Source organism: Alosa alosa, chromosome 22, assembly GCF_017589495.1.
Source record: "Alosa alosa isolate M-15738 ecotype Scorff River chromosome 22, AALO_Geno_1.1, whole genome shotgun sequence".
NCBI lineage: Eukaryota > Metazoa > Chordata > Actinopteri > Clupeiformes > Clupeidae > Alosa > Alosa alosa.
Window position 1 is genome coordinate 15,594,335 of NC_063210.1, and position 27,780 is coordinate 15,622,114.

At 44.3% G+C, this 27,780-nt stretch overlaps 1 protein-coding gene across 1 annotated transcript in view; it reads left to right on the forward strand.

Moving 5' to 3' along the window:
- Window positions 1-27,780, forward strand: part of pcdh15b (protocadherin-related 15b) — a 215,784-nt gene that overhangs the window by 35,953 nt on the left and 152,051 nt on the right. The window contains exons 5-6 of the mRNA XM_048233553.1: window positions 16,412-16,572; window positions 16,831-16,986. Of these exons, the coding sequence (XP_048089510.1) occupies window positions 16,412-16,572; window positions 16,831-16,986 (317 nt within the window). The remainder of the gene's footprint in view (window positions 1-16,411; window positions 16,573-16,830; window positions 16,987-27,780) is intronic.

The following is a 27,780-nucleotide window of genomic DNA, read 5'->3' on the forward strand; positions in this document are numbered from 1 at the left end:
ACACACACACGTACGTAATCCGCATTGCCACCACCAGCTATATCCACAGGCGGGGCAATTATAAGCGTGTCAGTGCCTCATTATACAGTAGTTCCTTTCCTTCCTCTCTCTGTCTTTCTCTCTTTCTATCTCTCTCTCTCTGTGTCTCTCTCTCACTCTCCCTCTGTCTTCCCTCTGTCTTTCCATCGAGACGGCCCGCGCTCCAGTACTCTGACGCTGATGGGATGGGCGGTGCGGTGTGTGTGTGTGTGTGTGTGTGTGTGTGTGTGTGTGTGTGTGTGTGTGGGGGTTTGGAGCTGGCTACCGTTGTTGATGGAGAGCCCGGTCAGGGGACACGGTGAGCAGCCACCGGGCGAAAAGGCGATAGATTATCTGTCAGGCAGCGGCCGGCCTCTCCTCTCCTCTCCTCTCCTCTCCTCTCCTCTCCTCTCCTCGTGGCTAAAGGAGAGAAGGGGGTCAGGGGAGCTGGAGCAGCCCGGGCCTCGGACCAAGGTCCCCTTGAGAGACGTGCAGTGGCACGAGCCGAGGCGGCGTGGTGGGATTGGCTTGGGGGGTTACTGGGGTTGGGGGGATACTGGAAGATACTAGGGGAGGTCAGGGTTGAAGGGAAGTTAGGGAGCTGAAGTGAGAGAAAAAGAGAAATAGAGGGAAAGAGAAACAGAGAAATAGAGGGAAAGAGAAACAGAGAAAGAGAGGGAAAGAGAAGCAGAGAAAGAGAGGGAAAGAGAAGCAGAGAAATAGAGGGAAAGAGAAACAGAGAAAGAGAGGGAAAGAGAAGCAGAGAAAGGTGGGTGGGTGATTAGGGGTGGGGGTAATGAGGGTTACTGAATGGCAATCAATGACGGCTTGGTGACTCCAGGGATTGATCGCAAGGGAACGGTTGGATGAGTGTGAATTAAAACTCCCCTGGTGGGGTGAGATTAGGAAGAAGAGGATGGAAAGACACTCATGGTGTGTGTGTGTGTGTGTGTACTGAGGGCAGGGGGAGGGGGATGGGGGGTCATAGGGTTGAGGGGGAGAGGGTGATCTGAAGCAGAGATTTTGCAGTGCTTCAGCCTGGTGGGGGGTGGACATGTGGATGTGGATGGTGATGGTGAAGGAGGGGTGGTGATCGACCAAGAGAGATAACCCTGTTTTATCACCTGACATAGCGACCGGCTCATCTTTACGATGCCTCCTCCGACCCTACAGCTCTCGTTTAATGGCCGACACACCACTTTACCGCCACGGCTGCACCTGCTCACCTCCCCAGCTCTGTGGTCTGTGCAATTACCTCGACAAGGTAAAGGGGTCCCCTCCTCATTACAACCCCACACCAAACACACACAAACACACACACACACACACACACACACACACACACACACACACACACTCTCACACACACAAACACACACACACACACACACACACACACACACACACACACACACACACACACACACACACACACACACACACACACACACACACACACACACACACACACTCATCCCCATTCACACACCCCCCTTGGCTGGGAAGCAGAAAAACACAGGGCTAGAGGGTCAGTGGTTCAATCACACACCACCAACCCACCATGATTGAGCCACACTTCACAGACACACTTCTATTAAATGTAAGATGTTATGCTATGCTATGCTTAATGCGCTGTCTGCTGTTAGGTAGGAATGCATTGTTTTAAAAAATCAGTGCAGTTTACCTTTTATGAAATATACCAATACAATATATTTCTATAATTCTTTTTATTTTTGCTTTGCTGTAGCTATAAGATATAAAAAAATATACTTGCATATGATGCACATAGTGCTATTTATTACTTAAGGGAAACCCCAATATAAAATTGAAGAAACCTGTGGTAGCTAGCTGCTACAGGTCATTGCATCGTTGGAAAAAGAGGTTTGGTGAGCAACAGTGAGGCCAAAGAATGACTAGTCTTTACTGTGGGGACATTTGAAAGGTTTTCATTTCCTGTCAAGCACCGCCTCGGTAGACGCACTGACCAGGTGCTCAGCTGTAGAGCCACAGTAGAGAAATCGCCTGGTGGAGTGGGGATGACTGAACAGGGATATGTCTGCACTAAATAGAAGCACTATTACACCATGTTCCCTCCTGCTCTCTGTGCGAAAATGAATGAACGAAAAAGCGAATATGATGGAGAAGTATCTCTGCCTTGAGGACATGCCTTTGCTAGGCATCTGTGACCCTTTGTGGAGCAGAAACTACTTGTGAGTTGTGTTTCCTCTACAGTGATAGCAATAGAGTGACATTAGTCATGATTGGGTCATTAGCATGAGCCTAGCACACGAACACACGGCTGCTGACTGTCATTGTGTTGACTGTCTGTCATCACAAATAATCATTGGCTGCTTATACAGTTCAAATAAAAGAAAATCAAACAAATAAATCTGATTGGTGCACATGTACAGAATGACATGCAAATCACAGGAACAAGAAAATTACAAAGTATTCTGGTACATGGAGTTACTTCATACAGTAAAACAAAGGGCAGCACAAGGTTATTAAGCACACTGAAATGTCGATTTCACAGGTGCTTACATGTATAAATCAGATTGTTTACTATGTATTCGTGAATCAGTGCAAGCACTCTGCAGGGAGGTGTAGGCTCCCCATCTGTACCAAGCTCTGCTACCTCCGAATCCATTGTAGCATGGCCACTGCCAACATGAGTGCGACACACTCTGCTATGGTTGTTGTACGATTACAACTTAGTTTCCATACAAAAGTAGACCTGAATCATAATTGACACGGTGGCGGCGAAAGAGTTTTGGTGCTCGTGTGCAGGGTAGTAATAGAGAACAATGAGAACTAAGTAATCGGACGTCAGTGGAGGCGTGTACTGCACTTGTGTTGGCGGTGGCGTGTGCAGTCGGCTTTATGCTTAATGGATCTGGGGAGTGGGAACACAAAACACATTTTTGTTTCACCTGGCTGAAGTGCATGTTGAAGTGTACTCTCTCTTGGAGGAGTGGAAAAAATGTGTTTATGCATGGCCCTGCATTCATTTGGAAGAGAACAACAGAGGCCATTTCCATTCTCCTTTTTAGAACAACTGGTAGGATCAGATGGATCCATTTGGGATTACTGACAAAATATGCAATTTGTTAGGAAATCTGACACCTGTATGCCAAGACTTTCGAGGCTCTAGTTTGAGATTAAAAGTGGCTGGCGGAAAAAGGCTGTGCGTGTTCAAGTGTCACGCAAGATAGAGATGCTACAAAAACAAACGGACGTAAAGGTGTTGATAAAGGAACCAAGTGGGAAGAGCCAGGCCAAAATGAATATGTTCAAAATGTGGTTCAAGCTGACTAAAAGCATTTCTTAGCAGTTCTTTTTCATTTAATAAGTCATGTCAGACAAGATGACAGTCTAATAAGATGGTAATATCACTGTGGGTGGTGCTGGACAGTTTTCTACAGATGATTTTACGCTGAATAAACTGTCCAGATTCTTCTGTTAAATTCGTTGACACTTGATTTTAGCTTGACATGTTTCAAAATGTCCAAGCCACACTCTTTCTAACTCTGACTGTTACATTGTGAATCAAGATTTAGATTTTTTTTGGCAAAACACTCTTATTTCCAAAGTCTCTTATGGCCTAGCATGTCAAATGTGTATGACAATTAAATGTTTATGACATGCTGCTAATCATTCTAATGTATCTAATGGAACACGTTTGCTACCTTGGACATGGAAGTATAAAAAAGGAATAGCTCACATAATTTGCTGAAATGTTAAAGCTTTCAGCATCCTATCTGGCACTTGCTATGCTGCGGTGTGACTTGTGGGCACAGGAGAGGTTAGGGTCAGTAGCCAGGGTTGGAGAAAACTGGCTAAAGGTCTGGGTTTTTGAACATTCTAGCATAAGATTATTTTCCGCAACAATTCAAGGTTCTAAAATTCTATGTTGAATTCAATGAACCCAGATATTCTATTAAAGTACATAAATGGGGATAAGACAGAGGTTGTGTTTCTACACTGTGTTTATGTTGATGGATTTGAACACCTGGACCGACCCAAGTGAAGTCTGTTGTGGCTGTTTGAAGAAAAGAGATGTTTCGGGGGAGGAAATGGCATCTCTTTCTCTAGCCTAGTCTGAGGTTACATTAGGCTTTGAGACTCCCTCGTGGCGTTGTCGGGCTGATAGAGCAGCAGTTTAACACCTGTACCTTTCTCACTTTTTCCTGGAAAGCAGCCTGGAACAGAAAATGTATGGCTGGTATTTGTAAGCTCCCCAACCTCCTTCCCTCCTTCCCTCTCTCTCTCTCTCTCTCTCTCTCTCTCTCTCTCTCCTCTCTCTCTCTCTCTCTCTCTCTCTCTCTCCTGTTACTCTCATGGTCTGATTAGGGAACAGATGCGTCCGTTTTATATTTTTTCCCCGGAGCTGAAGCTGTTAAAGCTTAAATGAAATGCATCCTCCTTCCCAGGCCTTTCTTGGCTGCTCCTCGGCTAATTATATTCTCTTTGTCACACACACACACACACACACACACACACTGTAATTTTCATTTATTCATTCTGGTTAAGTCTTCATTATTAATAACAGGTATACATAGTATAGAGACACACACCTTGCTTCTTCAGAACACTCCAAACTGGGACCTGCTCTGTGCAGTCAACTGTATCTCAGATATGCTCTTTTTTTCAAAGCGTCTTTTGAAGTTTAGCCCTGATCTGATATATTGGAGGTTTTGAGGTTTTGAGGGTTACAATTAAGCACAGTGCCCCCCAACCCACACACACACTCTCTCAATCTCTCTCTCTCTCACACACACACACACACACACACACACACACAGACACACACACACACACACACACACACACACACACACACACACACACACACACACAGAGACACACACACACACACACACAGACGCACACACACACACATCCTCAACCCTCTAGGAGCAGCCACGATCCAGTCAGTGCTTTGAAGTGAGTGATAACGGTAATGATAAGTTCAAGAATTAGGCTTTTCATTTACAGAGAGAGAGAGAAAGAGAGGGATGGAGGGAGAAAGATAGATAGAGAGAATAGAGAGGGAGAGGGAGATGTAGTTGGGAGAGGTAGTTGTGTATTGAGGGGGAAAGAGGGAAATAAAAGGATACAAGCTAAAAAAGGGGAAAAGAGAGAGAGAGAGAGAGAGGGGTAGCTAGATAGAGAGAGAGGGAGAGAGAGAGAGAGAGAGAGAGAGAGAGAGAGAGAGAGAGAGAGAGAGAGAGAGAAGAGAGAAGAGAGAAGAGAGAGAGTGAGAGAAGTTAGAGAGTGGAAGAGAGAATTGACAGCAGGAGCAGCTTTGTCTGGGTGCACTCTGAAAGCAACTCAGCTTACAAGCATTATTTTGTGTGTGTGTCTGCGTGTGTGTGTGTGTGTCTGTGTGTGTGTGTGTGTGTGTGTGTGTGTGTGTGTGTGTGTGTGTGTGTGTGTGTTAGGGATCACTCTGGGTTTAGGGTCACTCTGTCCAACCAGACTGGGTGGCAGTCCACCCTACCTTAACCCACCCCAATCCCACCTCCACCTGACTGCCATTCTAACCGCCTTTCCCAGCCGTGCTCCTCCTGGACCTGCTTAGCACTGATGAGCCTGTGAAGTCCAGTGGGGTTTGGACTGTGACTGTCCTTATTAAAGACAGCCCAGGTCCCAGAGGAACATGGAGCATCAGGAAACCTGGCTGGCCATTGCTGTTGTAGTTAGAGTACTTCAAGTTGAGAGCAGTTTTTAAAGCAGTGCTATTGTATGAAGAGGTAAATCATTTGAAGTAATTTTATGTCAGCATCATGCCAGTTATCTCAGATGTGGTTGAGTTCAGTTGGATTTGTTTGAACCATCTCCACTATGTATTTCCCTCCTGAGGTATTTTTTTAATTGATGACCTGTCATATACTGTAACAAGCACTGTGGAAGCTAGCTCTCTCTTTTCTCTCTCTCTCTCTCTCTCTGTGTGTGTGTGTGTGTGTGTGTGTGTGTGTGTGAACCTAATGTCTTTCTGTCTGTATGTCTGTCACAAGCACTGTGGAAGCTACCTTTGTGTGTGTGTGTGTGTATGTGTGTGTGTGTGTGTGTGTTTGTGTGTGTGTGTGTGTTTGTGTGTATGTGTGTGGGCCTATCTGTTTGCTTGTCTCTCTGATAGTCTGTCTGTGTGTGGCAGGGATAGCCAGAGGGGGTCAGACACAGACCCCCACCCACGAGACCTTGCATCCTCACTCCATTGCACCCTACAAACCCCCAGAGAGCATAGAGGAGAAGAGAGAGAATGCAATAAAATATTCAAGAGAGTGAGATAGAGATTGTGTGTGTGTGTGTGTGTGTGTGTAAGAGAGAGAGAGAGTGTGTGTGTGTGTGTGTGTGTGTGTGTGTGTGTGTGTGTGTGTGTGTGTGTGTGTGTAAGCAAGAGATTGTGTGTGTGTGTGTGTGTGTGTGTGTGTGTGTGTGTGTGTGTGTGAGAGAGAGAGAGAGAGAGAGAGAGAGAGAGAGAGCAGGGCAGGTGAATGGATCAGTGGACATATCATCCACTGACTAATGTTTTGTGAAAGGCTGATGTAATGAAACTGCTCAACTGGAGGGATGGTGGGAGCAGATGTCCACTTCTCTCATCCTCTTATCTCTCTCTCTATCTATATCTCTCTCTCTCTTGCTCTCTCTCTCTCTCTGTGTCATTGTTCTAACTCTCTAAAGCATGCTATGTGCTCGATATTGCTGGAAGGGTCTTCTACTTGTGCTTTCTACTAAAAAAAAAAACATGTCTGACAGCAGCACATCAATGATGCATTGACAACACCCACAGTTAGACCCACTACTGTGATGACGTCTTTATTAGTGGACAAAGCCTAAAACTTTAAAGACATATGGTGTCATAGAGTGATAATCTATCACTGGTGCTATACAGTGTGAGCTTCTGTTTGTTTCTCTGTGATCCGTACTTGGGATTCCCAGCTGACTTACCGTTCCACGCTGATCCTGTATTCACAAATCCACCCACAGTTTTTCTATGCAGCCTTTTTGTGACACAAAATCGTAGTAACAACACTACAGCTGAGTATGATGTTACCGTGACTACCATACCAATAAGCGTAGCTCTTTGGCTGTGAGATCAGGATGGAGGTTTTTGTTTTGTTTTTTTCAATCGTTCTCCTGTTGTCCTGGATTCTAGGCCAGGCGGGGCGACTGCTCTCTCTCTCTCTCTCTTGTGTGATGCACATTCCAGAACACCCCTCAGGGTTAAGGTTGGTTTAGAAAATGCTGGGGGTCTCAATCCCCAAAACAGAGTGTGAGGTGTTGCTGCACTCTCCTCGCATGATTGGGTCCTAGATGTGCTGGGCAAATGCGAGAAAGTGAAAGTGAGTGTTGGTTTAACCCTTCAGCAAGGGAGGTTGGAACATACTAGCAAAATATTCCATTCCGCAACAATTTAAGGTTCTAAAATTCCACATTGAATTTGACAAACCCAGAGCCATAAAGGTCTATCTATAAGGCTCTGGACAAACCCAGATTAGAATGTTAATTTTCCAAGATTCTTGTCACACCGGTGTGATACTTGCTGAAGGGAAGAAGTATCCCCATGCCACAACGAAGCACAGGTCCCCGTTGGTCAGGGATTTTTTTCTGTGTGTAATTGACAGATGGAGTGCACATCAGAGTGGGCATTGTTAGCTGCTTAGCACCAGAGAACAACGTCGGGGAGGCGCTGGCGAGCTGGCCTTGGCTGCTGGCAGCATGGATAGGGGTAGTGTTGTTAGCTGGTGAAATTACAGCTCAAGGATGCCAGCTGTGAGTTTTCAGCAAGGTCCTTTGGCACGCACATCCAGCATGCTAATCTGACTGGTGACCATGTAAAAGATTTGAAGAGGGCTGTGGTAGCAAAGCCTACTCTCCTCTGTCCAATTTTGTGCTCTCTTCAAGGCAGAGTGAAGCAAAGTTGTTGGTGTTTCAACAAGGAGGCCTGGATAGATTCAGAATAGCACAGATGTGACCTCTAAAGAGCCCTTTCGACAGTCCCTCAAAACCCCACTCAAAAGTTTCCTGAAATAGAGGGTAAATTGTCACCCATGCCGTTGACATAAAGGTGATTGCCTGCTTTGAAAGGTATGGTTTGAGGCTAACCTAGTGTTTTTAAAGGAGGTAATTGGAATTGACCTGCCATGTTGACATTTTACACCTGAGTGATTAGATTTGATAGCTGATATCGATCATGGCGATGCAGCATTATTGAGTTCACGATCCCGTGGCGTACAGCACTTCACCATACAGGTGCCATACTGAACCACAGCCTTTGAGAGGACCTTGCACAGCATAGACCTGTACCATAAACTGCCAGATCTGTGACACGGTGTCATGTGAAATATTATAAATAAAAAAAAAAAAAAAACAGTGTTATATGAAATATTATAAATATAAATAAGAAAACAGTGTGATGGGGGAGGGGGGCTGGGGTATAAAGACACATTTTGTGAAATTCTTGAGCTAGGTAAGCCTAGAAGTACAACTTCGAACGCACCAAAATGGACACTGGTGAAAACGATAGAGCACAAGTATAAATAGATGTGCAGATGGGCACAAAAACACAAAGAGGCCCTCTCACTGCCTGTGACAAACAAGCTCCCCTCGGCTTCTCTTATGCAGAGGTGGTGAAAGAGCACAGAAGCCAAGGCATTACTGAAGCCTTTCTGATCTCTTGTGTTGCTCCCTCACAGCTGACACACCTGTTCTTACTGCCCTAAGTGTCCAGAATCAATTCAGTGACCTTTCTTTGGCTAAGTCCGCTAGCCACACAAGGTGGAAAATCCCCTCTGAAAGAAGAAAGTTGCCTCTAAAGAAATCAATCAAGCAGGGGTGAAAGACGCAGGGGAAAAAAAATGGGGGAAAAAGAGAGAAAATAAATCTTCTCAACTGCTCAGGCAACCTGGTGTCACCTTTTACATTTCAAAGTAGAATTCACCTGTGAACAAAACTTCCCGATCAAACGCACACACACACACACACACCTCCTCCCTCACCCGCGCCTCATCTAATTGTGTTTGGCAAGCCTCTTGATCTGTCATAGCCGATAGCCCATGTCCATGTAAACATTATTTTTGAACCTTTTTCGAATTAAACTAAGCAACCCAAACATCCGTATGCTCCGATGATTCATTTTCTTTCTACAGAAAGTATGACTTTGACATGTTTTTGTGACTTTGACATGAAGTTGTGTTGTGCTTTTTTTATACAAAAAACTTGAATTGGGATCTGAATCGGATCTTGACATTCAATCATACGTCAATTTCCATATTGCCACGTACTTACTGTATCAGTTCAGGAAGGAAGTGGGTTGCCTCCATCTGATATGCAGAGTAGTGCTTCCGTGTGCAGCGATTCACAACAACAAGAAAAGGTAGACGGATTTGCTGGAAAGACTTCTGGCTCGAGCCTAATTGGGATAGAGATGAAAAATGCAAAATGTCAACAACACTGTAGCAGCCTTTCTGTAGGGCTGAGGAAAGTATTCAGCACAATTACAGTTTGCCCGTCGTATCTCATGAATAATATTCTACTAAGAACCAATTTTGTGGACTAATTAGCAGTTTAGCTCAACTCCGCTTTCAAGTTCGGGCCCCCCTCTGCCGCTCTAATGGAGCGCTTCCAGAACCACTCCAGCAGACACAGCATCGCTGCATCGACTGGTTCCTGCACATTAAAGTAAACATGAGTTGCTGAGAGAGTGGAGACAGAGATGTGTGAGATGTGTTTGTGTGTATATGTTTGAGAGAGAGAGTGTGTGTGTGTGTGTTTGGGTGTGTGTGTGTGTGTGTGTGTGTGTGTGTGTGTGTGTGTGTGTGTGTGTTGAGAGAGAGAGAGAGAGAGAGAGAGAGAGATTGCAAGAAACTGATGTTTGAAGAGTCTGTATCTGCTTCAGAAGCTGCACGAGACTGACCCATAGGGGACTTATGTCCTTATGTGATAATGATTTATATAAACATCTTACTGGGACGTCTTATGGGTATAATGACAAACAGCACTTAACCTGCAGCCTCAGCCGGTGGTAATTACATCTTTTAGTGTGATAGCAGCAAGAGACGCTATGAACTGCTATATTTCTAATATATACTCTATGCCAAATGCATTGTAGTCTATCTTCAGCAGGCTAATTACATTTCACAGATGCCAGCCTTAAGCAAAGGCTTCGTCGTGTGCCATATCACAGCGACTCCTCCCTTGTGTATGAGAGTACCGCCTGCTTTCCCCCTCTACTCCTCTCCCCTCCTTTTCTCTCCTCTCCTCTCCTCTCCTTTTGTCTCTCCTCCTCTCTTCTCTCCTCCTCTCGTCTCTTCTCTTCCTGTAAGCTGGATTTGTTCTCTCGAAAAGCAGCTTACGGGAAAACACCCTACTTGATAAAGAACGTGAAGAACACAAACACTGGCTATCAGCCCCCTATAGCCTATATACTGTATACTCCCAGAGCCTAACACAAACACTGGCTAACACTCACATAGCCTTTTGGGAGCAAATGTGGCACCAGGGGTGTAGAGCTGGCCCAGGACTGGTTAACTGCGGCCAACTTCGGACCCTTGGTGCACCGAGAAGAGCTCACACATCAATCACATGGGAGCCTCTTCATTTCGCTTCATTTGCAGTGGCAGTTGGTTAGACAGGCGGGTGATGAACACGAGGATTGCACAGTGGGGGCAGTGTAATGCCATGTGGCAAGTGGCACCTCTGTTGGGAGGAGGAGGAAGAGGAGGAGGAAGAGGGGTGTTTAAATGGCACTTTTTGTTGGAACTCACTTCCCTGACTTATCTTGGCTGGATTGACCCTGATCTGAGCATAGGTGACCAGGCAGAACCTGTGATGTGGTGATGATTTCCATGGAAGGGTAAACACAGCACAATAGAGATGCCGCAAGAAAGCCTAATGTTAGTGGTAGCTCCTTGGTTTTCACAGCTTGGTAGAAGTGGATATTGCCGGTGAGCAGCAGTAGGTGTTGCACTTTTTATCCACCTCCTCTTCCTCTCTGTCTTTGCCTAGACTCGACCTTGTCTGCGGGTTGTCTGTTCTTGGGCCTGTGGTTGTGGTTGCAGACAGACAAACAGACGGACAGACACACAGACAGACAGACAGACAGACACACAGACAGGCTGGCTGTGTAAACAGCATGCTGAGACACTCAGACAACTGAATAGTTATGCTGCTGTAGTGCCTCTCTGTAGCGGCTGGCAGTTGGGTTCACCAGGGTGGCTCACCACATTAAACCCCTTTCCCCCCTCCTCTGCCGCTTCATCTCGGTCTTGACCTCGTCTCGACCTTGCCACAGGTGGTCCGACAGTGCCAGATAGGTGCCAGCTGCCAGGAGACCTCCAGGGCTCTGCTCGGCACAAGCACAGATCGGGCACCCAGCTGCCAGTGGGGGTGAGAGCGAGGAGGAGAGGTCTTCTCTCACTCACTCACTCACTCACACATTCACACACTCACACATTCACAAACTCAGTCACTCACTCGCTCACTCACCCACACACTCAAACATTCACTCACTCGCTCACTCACCCACATACTCACACACCCACTCACTCACTTACTCACACACTCACACATTCACTCACACATTCAAACATTCACACACCCATTCACCCATTCACTGACTCTCTCACTCACTCACTCACTCACTCACTGACACACACTCACTCACTCAAAACCAGCTGATGGTGCCACTGACTGGTGGTTGAGAGAGAGAGAGAGAGAGAGAGAGAGAGAGAGAGAGAGAGAGAGAGAGAGAGAGAGAGAGAGAGAGAGAGAGAGAGAGTGGGGTGTGTTTCTTTGTGCCATGCTGTGGGTTTGTGTGTGTATGTGAGAGCTTGAGCCAAAAATATGTCCAACAAGCTAGCAGCAAGATACTAGAAAATCCATCTGGCTGTATGTGATCCACACTCACACACACACACACACACACACACACACACACCATCTTATCTCTGCCCTAACACGTGTGTTTGTGTGTGTGTGTGTGTGTGTGAGATAGAACAGAAACCTGAAGACAAACAGAAATCCCACTGTGAAAAAGAACAACTAGAGTGACACTCTTACCCGCAACACGCAGCTGGTGCTACTGTGCTGTGTTATTAACATGCCATTATGAGGTGTGGAATTCAGTGGCATTCCGATCGTCACGTCCCACCACTTAAACCAGGAGCCTTTTCAGATGTGCTCACGACAGCATGGGGGCTCGCATGTGTGTGTGTGTGTGTTTGTGTTCTCTTTTTATTGGGATTGGAATCAAAGGGGTGCGATATAAGGCGCTGGGTAAGTGTGAGGTTGGGTGTCCACAATGATCTATCTACCGGAGGTGCTTCCTGTTGAGCTAGCTTACTTTCTCTTTCTTTCTTTCTTTCTTTCTCTCTTTCTTTCTTTCTGTATTTCTTTCTTTTCCTCTCAACTTCTCTTGTTCTCACACAGGCTATTTCTTGTCCTCTATCCATCTCCATTTCTCTCTCTCTCTATCCATGTCTCTCTTTCACTCTTTCTCTACCCACTTTCTCTTTCTCTCTTTCTCTCTCTCTCTCTCTCTCTCTCCCTGCCACTGCTGCAGAAAACCCTTCCGTCGATATGCAGCAGCCTTCTAATCGACCCGAGCGCTGTAATCTGCTAAACTCAGGCTCTGGATGGCTAGTTTGAAACAGCTCCTCTGATCAGTCACATCCTCTTGCCTGATGATTGCAGGGAAGGGGGATGCCGCACTACATTGTCACTCCATTCACATGTAATTGAAGTCATATTAAGCTCATCAAAGGACTTCCTTTTTTTTTTTTTTTGCTGTTGACTCACCACTTGAAGCGAGTGCTCACTTTCGCTCCTTGACGATTTTCCTTTCCGTTTCCGCGTCTGGCATTTCAAATGGATGGGGGCGCGTCACCAAAGAGATGTCACTCAAAGTGAACCATTACCCATCCCCCTTCAAAAAAAAAAAGAAATAGAAGAAAACGTTTGTCAGGTTTACAGATCTCACTCACAGTTCGACCTATTGACACACACATGAACTCTTTTTTTGGGTACTTGGAGCTAAAATGCCTGTTGACACTGTTTCCCGGGATTCACACTTCAAGTTCAGTTGAGCATGTCAAAATGGCTAGGTTAACTACGTTCGCGATCATTGGAAACTAACGCTTCCTGTGCCAGTCATTCAGGGCATGTTAAGTCTGGCAGAGTTGCTTATATTCTCTGTTGTTAGCCTCACAAATCACACAAATCTGTGTTGTTAAAGAGTCCTGTTAAAATGGATATCATTGCTGGCAGGATATGTCAGGATAGTGTCTGGAGGTCTGTGCCCACAATCCAAGGGATCTATGGTGTGTTTCGGAACAGCAAGCCACTGTAATAAGGACTCCTGAGCCTAAGACAGCAGATCGCTGGAATGTGAATTAGAGACTTTACCTAAGGTGATGGAATACCTGTGCAGATAGCATACACAGAGACAAATACACACACACACACACACACACACACACACACACATGAATACACTCACAGATGAGAATACTCACCCACACACATCCCCCACTAACTCTTTCCTTTCTCTTGTGTACTTCTCTTCCACTTATTGTAAATGTTGTTTGCTAAGCAAGCATTCAGCCTGCCAACGGAGTCTTAAGCTAATATCTCTGAGTTTGCTTTTGATTTCATTTGCTTGTTTTGCCTTTAGCCGTTGGTCCCCGGGCTTCACTAAGGAGTTCTCCCAGTGCAGCCCATGTTTGCTTTTGCCACTGAAAGGGGGACAGGTGCATCGCAATTGTGTGTCTCTCTCTGTGTGTGTGTGTGTGTGTGTGTGTGCTCATATAATTTAAACATTACTGGTACTGACTGATTTACGCCAGATTTCCGTACAAAGCAATGGGGTCATCATTTCGGATCTGGAGTAGAATCTAGATCCAGGAATTTTTGTTTCCACTTTCTTTAACATTGCCAGATAAGGCAAGAATCTGGAGGCAGCCGAATGTCCAGTCTTATTTCAATTGTCTCAGACTGACAGAAACATCCCACTCTTAAGCCTTTCTCACTTGTCCACTAGTATGAATGGCAAACTCATCTCTCCTGCTCACACAAGACATGAGCTATGGTGACCTGTGTGTGTTGACACAAGGATTAGATGTACTGTATGTCTCCCTGTCTTTGTCTGTGGTGCTTTGTCGGAACGTGGGAGTGTAGGAAGAAGTTGAGGTGGATAGACACTTTCCTTTAAAGCAACACCAAAGAACTTTTCCTCTGTCACACGCACTATTTGTTTATCCAGCACTGGCTTTGGAAATAACAATGTCCACAGACAAGGTAGAATATGTTGCATGATTTTTTGAAAGTACGATGTATTGCGACATCAGATGCAAGTCAAATTGGTAGTTTCTTATGCAGGGCTCAACACTAAAAAATGTTTTCACTTGTTTGCCCAAGTTAAAAAATGTAGGAGCACAGACAAAAATTTGGGCGCACAGTCAGTTCTGTACTTAACTTACAAATAATCTAACATTATACTGCAACTAACAGTTAAACATGCCAGTGCACCAATTGCGAATATTAAGAATGACTGACAACATTTAGGCTACAGGATTTTAAAGATCAGTGCCTACTTTATTTTCAGTCTGTTCTATTTTCCTACATTTTGTTAATGTAAAATAATATAATACATTGCCATATTTGCATTTAGCCTGTATATCAAGTATCCTGCCAAATGTAGGCTAATTTATTTATTTGTAAATTCATCATATAGCTAATCCAAATATGCCCATGGTGACCTATCTGACTGCATACTGCCTAATACTACTGCTAAAACAGTCCATTTCCTCTTCCACAAAACCCAACATAGGCTAATCAAGGATATGTGTTTTATACTTTTAGTTTTTATTTGAAATATCTGCATTGATGGGGGCAGTAGGCAAACGTTAGGCCTACTTTCGTTTTGCACTTCAGCTTGTATTCGGTGTAAACAAACAAGCATGCGTGGAAGCCTGGAGTTGTCAGTAGCATTCTACCTTTTGTGCCGGTTCGCTACAGCTATATTTTTGCATATTGCAGCCAATCGCCAACTGGGCTAAAAGGCATGTTACGGCATCATTTTTCATCCTGTTCCTCCTATATCCAAAATGGGAAGAACTAATTTCTTCAACATCTTGCTGGAGCCCTGTTATGTGTCATTCCATCGTTGATGGGAAGTTTTTTATGCTGCTACAGATCCGCTACCCGATCAGTGTATTTTGTGGCAAACATTGACATGGTTAGAAGTCATGCACCGGTTATAGCCGATAAATGGGGTTATGGTCATTCCATCGAATGCAGAAAGTGCCGCTCAACCTGTTACGAAGTTGATGAATCACTGAAACGATTTTGGAATCATTATTTAAGGTACAAAAAACTCTTTGGTGTTGCTTTAAGACCTGTGGCCTTTAGTGTCAGACACAGACACACACACACACACACACACACACACACACACAGAGACACAGAGAGAGAGAGAGAGAGAGAGAGAGAGAGAGAGAGAGAGAGAGAGAGAGAGAGAGAGAGAGAGAGACCAACACACACAGAGACACACACACACATACACACACACAGACACACAAACAAAAGCCAATATGCCAGACAAAAGTATCTGTTGAGCAGAGTTTTAGCAGAGGCGTTCTATAGGTTTAGTCTACTGGAATAAGATCCTTCACTGAAAATACTCTCATTTCTCTGATCACTGACCAGTTGACACTCTCAATGTGTTCTGGTTCATAATGGCTAATAGACTTCTATAGCTTTCTAAGAAGAACAGCTACTGGTAATAAAAAAAACAGTCTACACTGAACCCCTCGGACTTAACTATCAAATCCGATGATACACGGTAATCATTGTGAGGTAATTACTGTGTCTTAAAACGTGAAACATGAAAAGGAGAGTGAAAAAAATATCAGTCAGTGGACTGATAATGTTTAAAAGGATAATTAATGTTTCTACCTAGGGAGTAAAGCCAATAATATTTTTTTTTGTATTTTCTCAATGGAGCCATTGTTCACAGAACCTGCCAGACATTAGCAGAGATAATAGCACAATCTCTGCGGCGCCTGTGCTATTAAGATATGGGTGATTGAGGAGGGATTCATCAAGAAGCACTCTAGAATACACAGAGCCCTGATTTATTTCATGGGCAACTGGCAACAAGCAAAATATCGGACAACAAGCAAAGTCTGTGGCTAAAACCATTCATCCTTTCTTACTCAAAAACTTACTATTTTTGGATGTTGAGGTATTTTTTTAACCCCCTCAGTCAATCATTATTCAGAGGCATATAAAGCCGTAAAATTTTTTTTGTATCTAACAGATGTCCAGTCTTATGTTCATGGGATCATGGAAAGTTTTGGTTCAATCCTGACACTCTGTGTGTGCATTCTAGGAACGTTACTGGTGGAGAACATGCAGATCAATGGGCGAGCAGAGGACCCTGACAGAACCATCTCTCTCTCACTGCGAGATAACTACGACCACTGGGTCATTCTGGACTCGGTCAACCAACGACTCTATCTAAACAGCACCGGCAGAGTTCTGGACAGGGATGTAAGTACACTGAAGAAAGTATACTTAATCAGGATTTACGCTGTGAAAAAAATGCATTAAATGTACTTCATCGAGGGAAAGTGCTTATATTGATTTCTTATGTTTGAGGTATTTTCTAACTCGACTTTGACCATGACTTGTACTTTTTTTACAAACTGATATGCCATATTGAAACACTATGAACACTGCTTATCATGTCTCAACCTATTATGTATTCATTCCATCTTTTGTTGTTTTTTTCTGTCTTCCCTCCATCAGCCCCCATCCTATATTCAGTCCATCGTGGTGCAGGTGCAGTGTACAAATGAGCTGGTTGGCACGGTGATCCTCCACGAGGTCCGTATTGTGGTGAGGGACCGGAACGACAACGCCCCTCGCTTCCAGCAGCCGCGCTACTACGTGGCCATTAACGAGGTGAGAGTCGAGGAGAGAATGTTTCTCGGCGGCAGGTCAGGGACCAATTGGTTTCGCACCTCTAGATTGGCTTCGTTTTTTCAAATCAGGGAGGGATCATCTTAGGCCACTCAGATAGATGTTGACGGGATACCAAACAAAGAAAGACTGCAAAACTTCAGGCGGTGAAACCTCAGAAAAAGGTGATTTGTGGAAGTCGTTAGAAATCAGTATGTATCTGAAACAGAGAAGTTTCTAGATGTCTGTTTGTTTATATGTTATCTGATGTGGACTTTCACACATGACCTGTGGTGCACCATGTATTGATTACCATGTCAGAATGTCCAGAGCACTCCGGGCAGCCATATCACTGTACTGTATGTATACTATACTATACCATACTATTACTGTACTGTATGTATCCTATACTATACCATACTATTACTGTACTGTATGTAGCCATGGATGAGGTGAGAGAGGGCAGAAATGTTCCATTGCAGCGCTGTATTAGCCTCCTCTAAATCGGTGCCAAGAAGCTGCATTCATACACAATGAATCCCTGTTAGTTATTTATTCATGGCAGTATAATTTTAGTCAATCTAGAGCCAGGTTTATGAACCAAGGGACTTTGACAGAGATGCAGGTGCTGGTTTCCTCCATTATAATACTGTTTGATTTTATGGAGCTCAAAAATAGCTAATGGGGTTATTAGTCCATTAGTCCACCCATGCAGCCCCTATTTTTTGATGTTGCCGTATCCAAGCTTCTGACACCAGAGACATTTTGTAGAGACGTTTTCTTTTGACAGTTTGTACGTGTGTGTGACTCTAGTCTAAAATCCACCCCCTCAGCTCCCTTCAATACTTGTAGACGGTTCTGCGACTCAGCTGGCCTGGTGCCAGTCCATTAGTGCTGTGTTGGGGGAAAAAAAATAAAGTAAAAATTAATTTATGTCCTGGATCATAGGTGGCAGTCAATGAGAGGGAATGTAATCAACGTTTTTTATGCAGATTCAGTCTCTCTCTCTCTCTCTCTCTCTCTCTCTCTCTCTCATTCTCTCTACTGTTGGAAGAGGCCCACCAATCTGGGCAGTGGAGGGGGCGCTCTTCTGCATGGTTGAGATTGGTGTCGATGGCGGACGGAATGATGCCAGAATATGTCACCGGTTTATAATTAGTGGCATCACGGTTCACCAGAGAGACACATCCATCAGCAGAACCCACACACACACACACACACACACACACACACACACACACACACACACACACACACACACACACACACACACACACACGCATATGGGCACACAGACACACACTCAGTGCATGGAGCAAACATATAAAGATGCTGAACACAGACTCACATAGACCAGGTACACAGGATGAACATGCACACATGCCTAGGAAGCTCTTATGAATAAAACATTTGCATCTGTGCAGACGCTCATATGCTGTACATTCATGTGAAGTTGTCACAGCTGACACTTAAGCAACTCCATGTGCACACATGCATATCACGATAAGTCAACACAGGCAATTTCAGATGAATGCCTACAGCTGCTCACCGTATATTCATACACATACATACAGTATACAAATGTTTCACAAGTGACATTCATGCATACCGTAACACACATTGATGTTTACATCAGTGTCTTGCACATTTCTGGTTGATATAAGCATACAATATCAATATGTTTCGCTGACTTTTTGTGTTTACACAGCCACATAACATCCTCCTCCTAAAAATCTCACTTTTTCCTCTGTGTCTGTGTTGGAAGGGGATGTTAAGAGCTGTGGTGCCTAGTGTTCCTCCTGGGCACCTGTAGACTAGCAGAGGTTTATTCTAGAAGACAGTTCTATCTAACTTTGTTAGAAAGAGGGAAGTAAACACTGCTGACAGGGCACCTGTGGTGGAGAGACCTGGAAGGGCTTCTTTGGATCAACAGCTGAGAGAGCAGGTGCCCACTACTTGTCCAATAAAATCCATAAAACTATATGCAGTGTGGTATGGAGCTGGGCAATTGGGGCAGCTGTGGCCTACTGGTTAGGGCTTCGGTCTTGTAACTGAAGGGTTGCCGGTTCGATCCCCGACCAGTAGGAAAAATGTGGGCGGGGAAAGTGATTGAGCTCCGCTCCCCCATGCCCACACCACATCCATGGCTGAACTGCCCTTGAGCAAGGCACCTAACCCCTCACTGCTCCCCGAATGCCGCTGTAGCAGGCAGCTCACTGCTCTGGGTTAGTGTGTGCTTCACCTCACTGTGTGTTTCACTAGTTCACGGATTGGGATAAATGCAGAGACCAAATTTCCCTCAGGGGATCAAAAGAGTATATATACTTATACTAAGTATAGTTTTTTTTTTCAGACAGATATTTGAGGATTTAGAAATCTAAAAACGATACTGTCTATCAACGCACATACCATAGGTCTTGTTTATATACAAGAAATTATGCAGAAATTATGCTACTGTTTTTAAGGGACAGTTATTGGAAACATATAAGTGAGTATTTGAGCTTTTTCAAACACATTTACAGTTATTGTTATGACAGTTGTTTACTCTGTAAAATTAACTGTGGGCTCTAGCATTGCTACTGTACATATTCTGCAGAGTTTTCTCATTGCATAATGTGGTGTGACTTCTAACATGAATAGAGTCCACAGTCTGGCTACTTCTTCTGAAAGACTTACCCGATGCTTCCACATTCTCGCTGTTTGTCATACATTTCAGCATAGTTGTTTTCTTGATGGGCACACTGCTACACATTCAACTATGTATGTGATCGTATGGATGCATTTATTTTAAATGTCATATAAATGTCTTTATGGTCACATGTATGCTGTGCTTTATGGTCACATGTCAGCAGAAGTGCTCGTACGGGAGTGCATGGCAGACATGCCCACTCTGAGGCTAGTGAGGTGTTGGGTAGAGTTGAGATCAGCGGAAGGGGGAGTGCAGTGTGTGTGAGTGAGAAAGAGAGAGAGTGTGTGTGTGTGTGTGTGTGTGTGTGTGTGTGAGTGTGTGAGTGATAAAGAGAGAGTATGTGTGTGTGTGTGTATGTATGTGTGTGTGTGTGTGTGTGTGATTGTGTGTGTGTGTGTGTGTGTGTGTGTGTGTGAGTGTGTTTGAGTTTGTGTGTGTGTGTGTGTGTGTGTGTGTGTGTGTGTGTGTGTGTGTGTGTGTGTGTATGTGTGTGTAAGAAAGAGAGAGTATGTGTGTGTGTGTGTGTGTGTGTGTGTGTGTGTGTGTGTGTGTGTGTGTGTGTGTGTGTGTGTGTGAGTGAGAAAAGAGAGATGTATGTGTGTGTGTGTGTGTGTGTGTGTGTGTGTATGGTGAGGGGGGGGGGGGTCATGTGACTGTGTTCTAATTGAAATGGTCTCCCCAGGGAGGATCTGCAGGCCTTCAGTCATTAGTGTGCTGGCTTGCAGAGAGACTGACAGGAGCTCTCCTTCCCTTTATCTGCTTATTCATTCTTTCCCTCCATCTCCCTTTCTCTTTCTCTCACTCTCTCAATCTCACTGCATGTTCTATTTTTCCCTTTTTCTTTCCTCTTCTCCATCCAGCAGTCCTTTATTCCCCTGTTCTTTCTTTTGCCTCCCACTCTTCCACCCTGTTTTCTCTCTGTCTCTCTCTCTTTCTATGTTTTCTCTCTCTCCTTCCCCTTCTCCTTTTTGCCTCCCACTCTTCTATCCTATTATATCTCTCCCTCTTTTTTTCTCTGCCTCTCTCTCCCCTTCAACCCCCCTCTCTCTTTGCAGTGTGTCTCACACATGCACTCATTTTCCATATTTGTCCCCCTCTCAAAACTGTTTTGCGAACAGTTTGGTGCCGGTGTTGATCAAGCGTCTCATGCCCATAGTAGTCACGCAGGGCTCGCCACCAGCAGCTGATCGAGCCCTTCACACGCCAGCCAAGACTGTGATGGAGAGGACCGCCGATAAGATGAACAGGGAGGAAGGTCTCTTTCAGAAGGACGGGCGAGAAGGGAGCAGGGTGTGTGGTACGAAAGAAGATAAGATAAGGGCTACTGGAGAACAGTGAACATGGAAGGTCCATGGAGGGAGGGAGGGAGGGAGAGAGAGAGAGAGAGAGAGAGAGAGAGAGAGAGGATGAGAAAGAGGGGTGTTGAAGAACAGTGAATAAATACAAGGGATATGTTTTTTAGGAATAGGCATCTCTGTGTGGTGTGTCAGCTCACTGGTGTATATGTGACATACAGGATATGAGATACACTCACACGGACGGACGAGTACGTGGGGAAAAGAGGAAAAGGACACTGAGAACAGGAGTGTTAAAGGAAAGTAAAAGAAGGTCTTTTTAGAAATAGGCTTTTGGAATAAGACATAGGAATAGACATAGGAATAGGCCTTAGGAATACACATAGGAATAGGCCTTAGGAATACACATAGGAATAGGTTTTAGGAATACAGATAGGAATAGGTTTTTCGGAATACACATAGGATTAGGTTTTAGTAATACACATAGGAATAGGCCTTAGGAATAGACACAGGAATAGGTTTTAGGAACATGCATCTGAGTTTAATCTCGGGTCACTGTGTCTCTGCAGTAAAGGGAGCACTTTGAAGTGTTTAACATGTAAACTGTCCACATCACTGTTTGAAGTGTTTATAGAGGAGAATTGCACATACTTACTGTAGTACATAGTGTTAGAGTAGAGAGTAATTGGATTGGTGTCATAAATATGATAATTCAGTTTAATGTGTGTAGAACAAGAGCAACGTGTGCAGGTTTGCACACTTCAGTCCATTGTCATCTGGTGCATGTGCGGTGTGGGATTAGGATTCCACTCACGCGTTACCACCGCAGCATGCCGACACAGCGGAGGTTGAATGTTCAGCGTTGCAACACGGCGAGAGTCGGCACGGGCTGTCCAGTGGGATCGCAGCAAGGATCATTTACGCCATCGGTTGAGTGGGGGCTGGGGGGTTGGTGGCGGATGGAGGGAGTCGAGGGTATGAGGAAGAACACGCAAGCAGGGATCATAAGCAGCCGTGATTCATCATTCTACACTGGTTGCTAGGTTATGGGGATGCTGGCGAGACTGACGCCGCTCCGTCTGGCATGTTTTTGTTTGGCATTTTAAAAAGTTTAATGATTTAATGTACATTTTCTTCCAATCAATACATAGTATCTTATAGTCTATATATTTTGCTAGTTTTTCCGCTATTTTTCTCAAGACAAACACCATCTCTAGGTGAAGAGAAAGTTGGATACTGCACCTGGCTGGCCTTACCTACGCTGCTTCTGCTGCCTGTCGAGTTGGATGCGCTTTCAAGAGCCTACTGCTTCACCGCTATCATCTGTCTGGCTCTCTGTGTGGTGCTACGTGCTGTGTCGGGCTGCTTGCATCTCTCCCCTGTCCATCTCTATCCTCATCTCTCCTGTCTGTGAACCTGCTGGTATCTAGTCGGTTGACTGTCCAGCTGCTGGGTATATAGTCGGTTGACTGACCAGCTAACGTGGGAGCTTGCTATCCACCTCATTTCTCTTGGACTGATGCTTGGGATTGAGTGAGAGGTGTGTGCTGACTATGGGAGGGTTTCAATACACAGCCCTTGAGCTTTGACAGTTCTCTTCCACCAATGTCAAGCCCAACATCGACGTGCTCCATGTCTGTCGGGTAGCGGGGATAGTCCAGCGGAAACGCTATGTGCACCGTGGCTCACGTCGCTCCTTCATCATCCAGCGAGTGACTGAGGATAGCATTCCGACGCTGAGACAACCAACATCTCTTCGGAAATGCCTGCCTGCAAAACACAATATCCCAGAGTGGTTCGCTCCTGCCTCTACATCTAGCAGGAGAGCGACAGGCCAGCATCTGATCAGCATACAGACTGTGTCCACTATCACCTCCTCTGCGGCAGGATCATGTGACGACGTTGTTGCTCCTAACTCTTCTTCTTCTTCTTTTTCTGTTTTTATTGGCGGTTGACAACTGCTTGGTGTATTACCGCCACCGCTGGACTAGAGTGTGGAACAGGAATTGCTGATTACCTTTAAATTAGACTCTTTTTAAAAGTCCTGTATCCCTTAAAAAGAAAAAAAAAAAAAGAAAAATATTTCCTGTATTTCTCTGTAAGATATTTCTCAGTTCAAAAACAACTTTATTGGCTTCTACCTGAGCAATAAATCTTTGCCTCTCTACATGGTACTTCTGACATTGAAACAGCACATGTTCCACTGTTTCTAGACTGCGCCTTGTGCACTGCTCACATATACCATCTACATGTTTATTCATAAGAAACAGGGTGTTATTTAAGTAGGTGTGACCAAGCCTCAGCCTAGTCAGCACCACTTCTTCATGTCTGGATCTGTTAGCACTTATGCTCATGTCTTTCCTCACGTTAGGTTGGAGGTAATAAAGATGCCTCCCAGCGGTTCCATTCTCCCAGGTGTACTGCCATCTCTCATAGGACCTTACCTTAACTATGCTTTTAACCTCTGCCTTGCTGAGCTTGATCTCCACCTCCACACTGTCATTAGCTGCTGCTTTCTTAGCATATTTGTCAGCCAACTCATTCCCCTCCACCCCTTGCGCTGGGACCCACAAGAAAGAAAAACTTAAAACCTGCTTTTGCATTCCACTAGCCAGTTGTAATATTTCTAATAAAACGTCTTTCCTTGATGCTGAGTAGGCATACTGTAAGCTTAAAAGAGCAGAGCTGGAATCAGATGCTATAACTGCATGTCTGTTGCACCCACAGCTTTCTGCCCACTGCAGGGCAAACCATATAGCTATTAGTTCTCCTGTATAAACTGCTAAGCCATCTGTTAGCCTTTTAGCTATAGCCAAACCCAGTTCTGGTACCACATGTGCCACCCCCACCCTACTGTCAGTTCTTTTGGACGCATCTGTAAATATAATCCTACTCTCCCTATATTTTTCAGCAATATAACTGTGCACTCTCCATTTGTCTATCTCCTCTTCCTGGTTTCCCTCAAGTAGTCCTAAATCCACTTTAAGTTCTTCAAATGTCCAGGGGGGGACTGCAGGTAGCGCCACTGTGGGGCTGATACTCATAGAACTTAACCTCATATTCACTACCTTGTGGTTAATTGTCCATCCAAAACTTCTCCCTCCCTCATGCATACGCTCTTGACAATTCCTAAGGGCTGGCTGGGCAATATGGTCCTCACTATGTCCCTTAAGGTTAGCCCAGTATACTAGGGCAAGCTGATCTCTTCTCAGCTGCAAAGGCATCTCTCCCATCTCCACCTGTATGGCTGCTATTGGAGAAGTTTTCACTGCCCCACTACAGATCCTAAGGGCTTGATTATGCATAACATCCAGTTTCTTTAGTACAGTTTTGGATGCAGACCCATAAACCACACTCCCATAGTCAAATACTGATCTCATTAGGCCAGTATAAATTGTTCTCAATGCTGACCCAGATGCACCCCACTCGACTCCACACAGGCACCTCATTACATTTAAAATTCTCTTACACTTCCCCACCATCCTCTGCACGTGGAATGCCCAAGTCAACCTCTTATCAAACCACACCCCCAAATATTTAAAAACCTCAACTCTTTCCAATTCCCTGCCTAACAAATGAATTTTAAATTCAGGACCAATGTTCCCCCTAGAGAAGAACATTACCTTCTTTTTTTTCAACTGAAATCCTAAATCCCCACTGTACTGCCCATTTCTGGACTCCATTCACTGCATTCTGCATTTTTGATACAATAAACCCCAGATTCCTCCCCTTTTCCCATATGGTTCCATCGTCTGCAAACAAGGCTACTCCATCAGGACCCTGCACATTTTAAAAAACCTGATCTATCATTATATCAAATAACAAGGGACTAACAATGCTTCCCTGAGGGGTTCCATTCTCCGCTGTATAGCTGGTACTAACCTCATTCTCAATTTTAACCCTTAACCTCCTATCAGACAAAAATGCTTTAATCCACTGGAACATTCTACCCCCAACCCCCATCTGATTCAGTTTGATCATCAATCCCTTTGACCACAGCATGTCATATGCTTTTTCAATATCAAAAAGACAGCAACCACTGATTCCTTATTTACTTGGGCTCTTCTTACAGCATCTTCCAAACACACTATAGGATCCATAGTACCCCTTCCTCTTCTAAATCCACTCTGATAGCTCTGTAGCATCTTTTTAGACTCCACCCAATAAGTCAACCTGTCATTTATCATTTTCTCCATAGTCTTGCCCATCTGAGAAGTTAATGCTATTGGCCTATAGCTGCCTGGGCTATGGGGGTCCTTACCAGGTTTTCTAATTGGCACAATTAAAGATTCTTTCCATCTCTGGGGAATCACTCCCTCTATCCATATTTTATTGAACAACATCAACAAAACACTCTTTCCCTTATCACTTAGTCTATCTAACATGGCGTAACATATAGAGTCCCTCCCTGGCGTAGACTTTTTTAACTTCCTCAGTACACTATTTAGTTCTGCTCTAGAGAACAATGCATCCAAGCTGCCTCCTTCCTCATTCACTCTCACCTCTACCTCAGGATATCTTAACATAGTATCTTCCCTTCCTTTCTTTTCTTCCAGACATAAATTATCAGAGCTATGCACCTTTGCTAATGTTCTAGCAATAACTTAAGCTTTTTCTTTGCTAGAAACTACCACATCATCACCTTCTAAAAGCATAGGATAGCCATATGTCCTATGTATTCCTTTCATGTTCTTAATCATTCCCCAAATCTTCTCTATAGGAGTAGTGCGACCCACAGAGTTACAACACTTTCTCCAGTACTCCTTTTTTGCCCTCCTAACCTCTTATAATCAATCAACTGCTGAAAATTATGAGATTTCTTTAACTTCCTAAATGCTCTATTCCTCTCTTTGACTGCATCTTGACATTCCTTTGACCACCATGGCACTGTCCTACCTAAGAGCCTTGGCTTTGATTTAGGGATTGCCTCCTCTGCTGCCACCACTATACTTGAGCTAATTTCCCTGCATAACTCTTCAATACTCATTCTCTCATCAACAAAGGACAACCACTCTTCACTGAGTTCTGTATACTTATCCCAATCAGCTTTATCTAATAACCACCTCCCTCCTCTTATTTCACAGTCTTTTTCCACTTCTATCCCTACCTGAACCCTAATGGGGTAATGGTCACTCCCAATTGTATTCCCAGCCAGGACTTCCCACTCACATTTATCATCTACATTCCTGGACACTATGGTCAAATCTATTGCTGATTCAGTCCCTCTTGAGATATCTATTCTGGTAGCAGAACCATCATTAAGACACACTAAACCCTCCTCACCCATGAACTCTTCTAGAACAGCCCCATTACTATCATCCCTATCTCCCCACAGTGAATTATGCGCATTAAAGTCCCCACATCAGATTATCTTCCCAGACAGATCCTCCCACACTCCTTCCATTTGTTTCATTTCTAACTGCCTACATGGATTATAAAAGTTACTGATTAAAACTTTACCTTCCCCTGACCATACATCAATAATAATAAATTCTAAGTCATCTCCTTTCCTCACCTCTCTGAATTGGAGCCCAATCTGAATGAAGGTAATGACTCCTCCACCCCTACCAGTATCTCTGTCCCTTCTAACTGAACTATACCCTTTTATCACAAATTCTAGTCTAGGGATCAGCCAGGATTCTTGAACACATATTACATTTGGCCTCACTACAAGTTCTTCAACATACTTCTTAAATTCTTGTCCATTGGGAATCAAACTCCTTGCATTCCATTGAAGGATAGTTAATACCATTAATATATACCTGAACATGACTGAGATTGGGATGACTCCTCGACATTGCTAACCTCTGATACATTAAGCGCATCTACAACATTACCCCATTCCAACGCTTGCTGCGTTCAAATACTTTTTGGCCGACTTAACTATGATTTTAATTCTATCCGTTCTACTACTGATTTGAGCAGCTCCATTGATAACATCCGCCATAAAGAGTACAAAATCCATTTTCTTAACCACCAATGTGTCCTCTTGAATTTTATTACATGCTGTACATTCTCACCCATCTTGCTATTATCTTCTTTGGCCACATAGACTGGTTTAGGGATTAGTTTAACTGCTTCTGCATAGGACATTCCTTGTTCAGCTTTAATCCTTTGAACTTCTCTCATTCGTTTGAATACCTCACATCCCCCATATGCGGCACTATGGTCGCCTCCACAATTACAACACTTTTGACTTGCCCCTTGCTCGCATTCACCATACTTACTGTATGTTCTCCTCCACATTTACTGCATCTTGTCTTCCCTTTACACACTGCTGCTATGTGCCCGAATCTTTGACATTTGTAACACCTTAGGGGTATGTATACCTTCACATCGTAACTCATGTAGCCAATGTACACTTTCTCTGGTAGGTTTTCTTGCTCAAAAGTAAGCAGAATTGAGAGACTTTCACATAAAACCCCATCTCTTTTCATCTTTAATCTCTTCGCTTCACTTATCTTTACATTTTTTATGCTAGCCACCACTTCTTCTATGGACTCAACCGGGATTCCTGTAATAACTCCTCTGCTTCTTTTCTGAATTTTCACACATTTTACTTTCTGGCCATTTAATGCGGTTACCTTGACTGCTTTCTTTAGCTGTTTCTCATCCTTACATTCCACCACCAGTGACCCATTCCTCAACTTTCTCACACTTCTTACCTGCCCAATTTCCTTGTGCACGACGCTGGAAAGCTGCACTGGACTCCACTTATCAAAGTTTTCTCCCTCTTTCACCCATGAGACAAACACCTTAAATTCCTCTGATGTTCACAAGATATTTAATTCATCATGACACTCTCTTGTACTT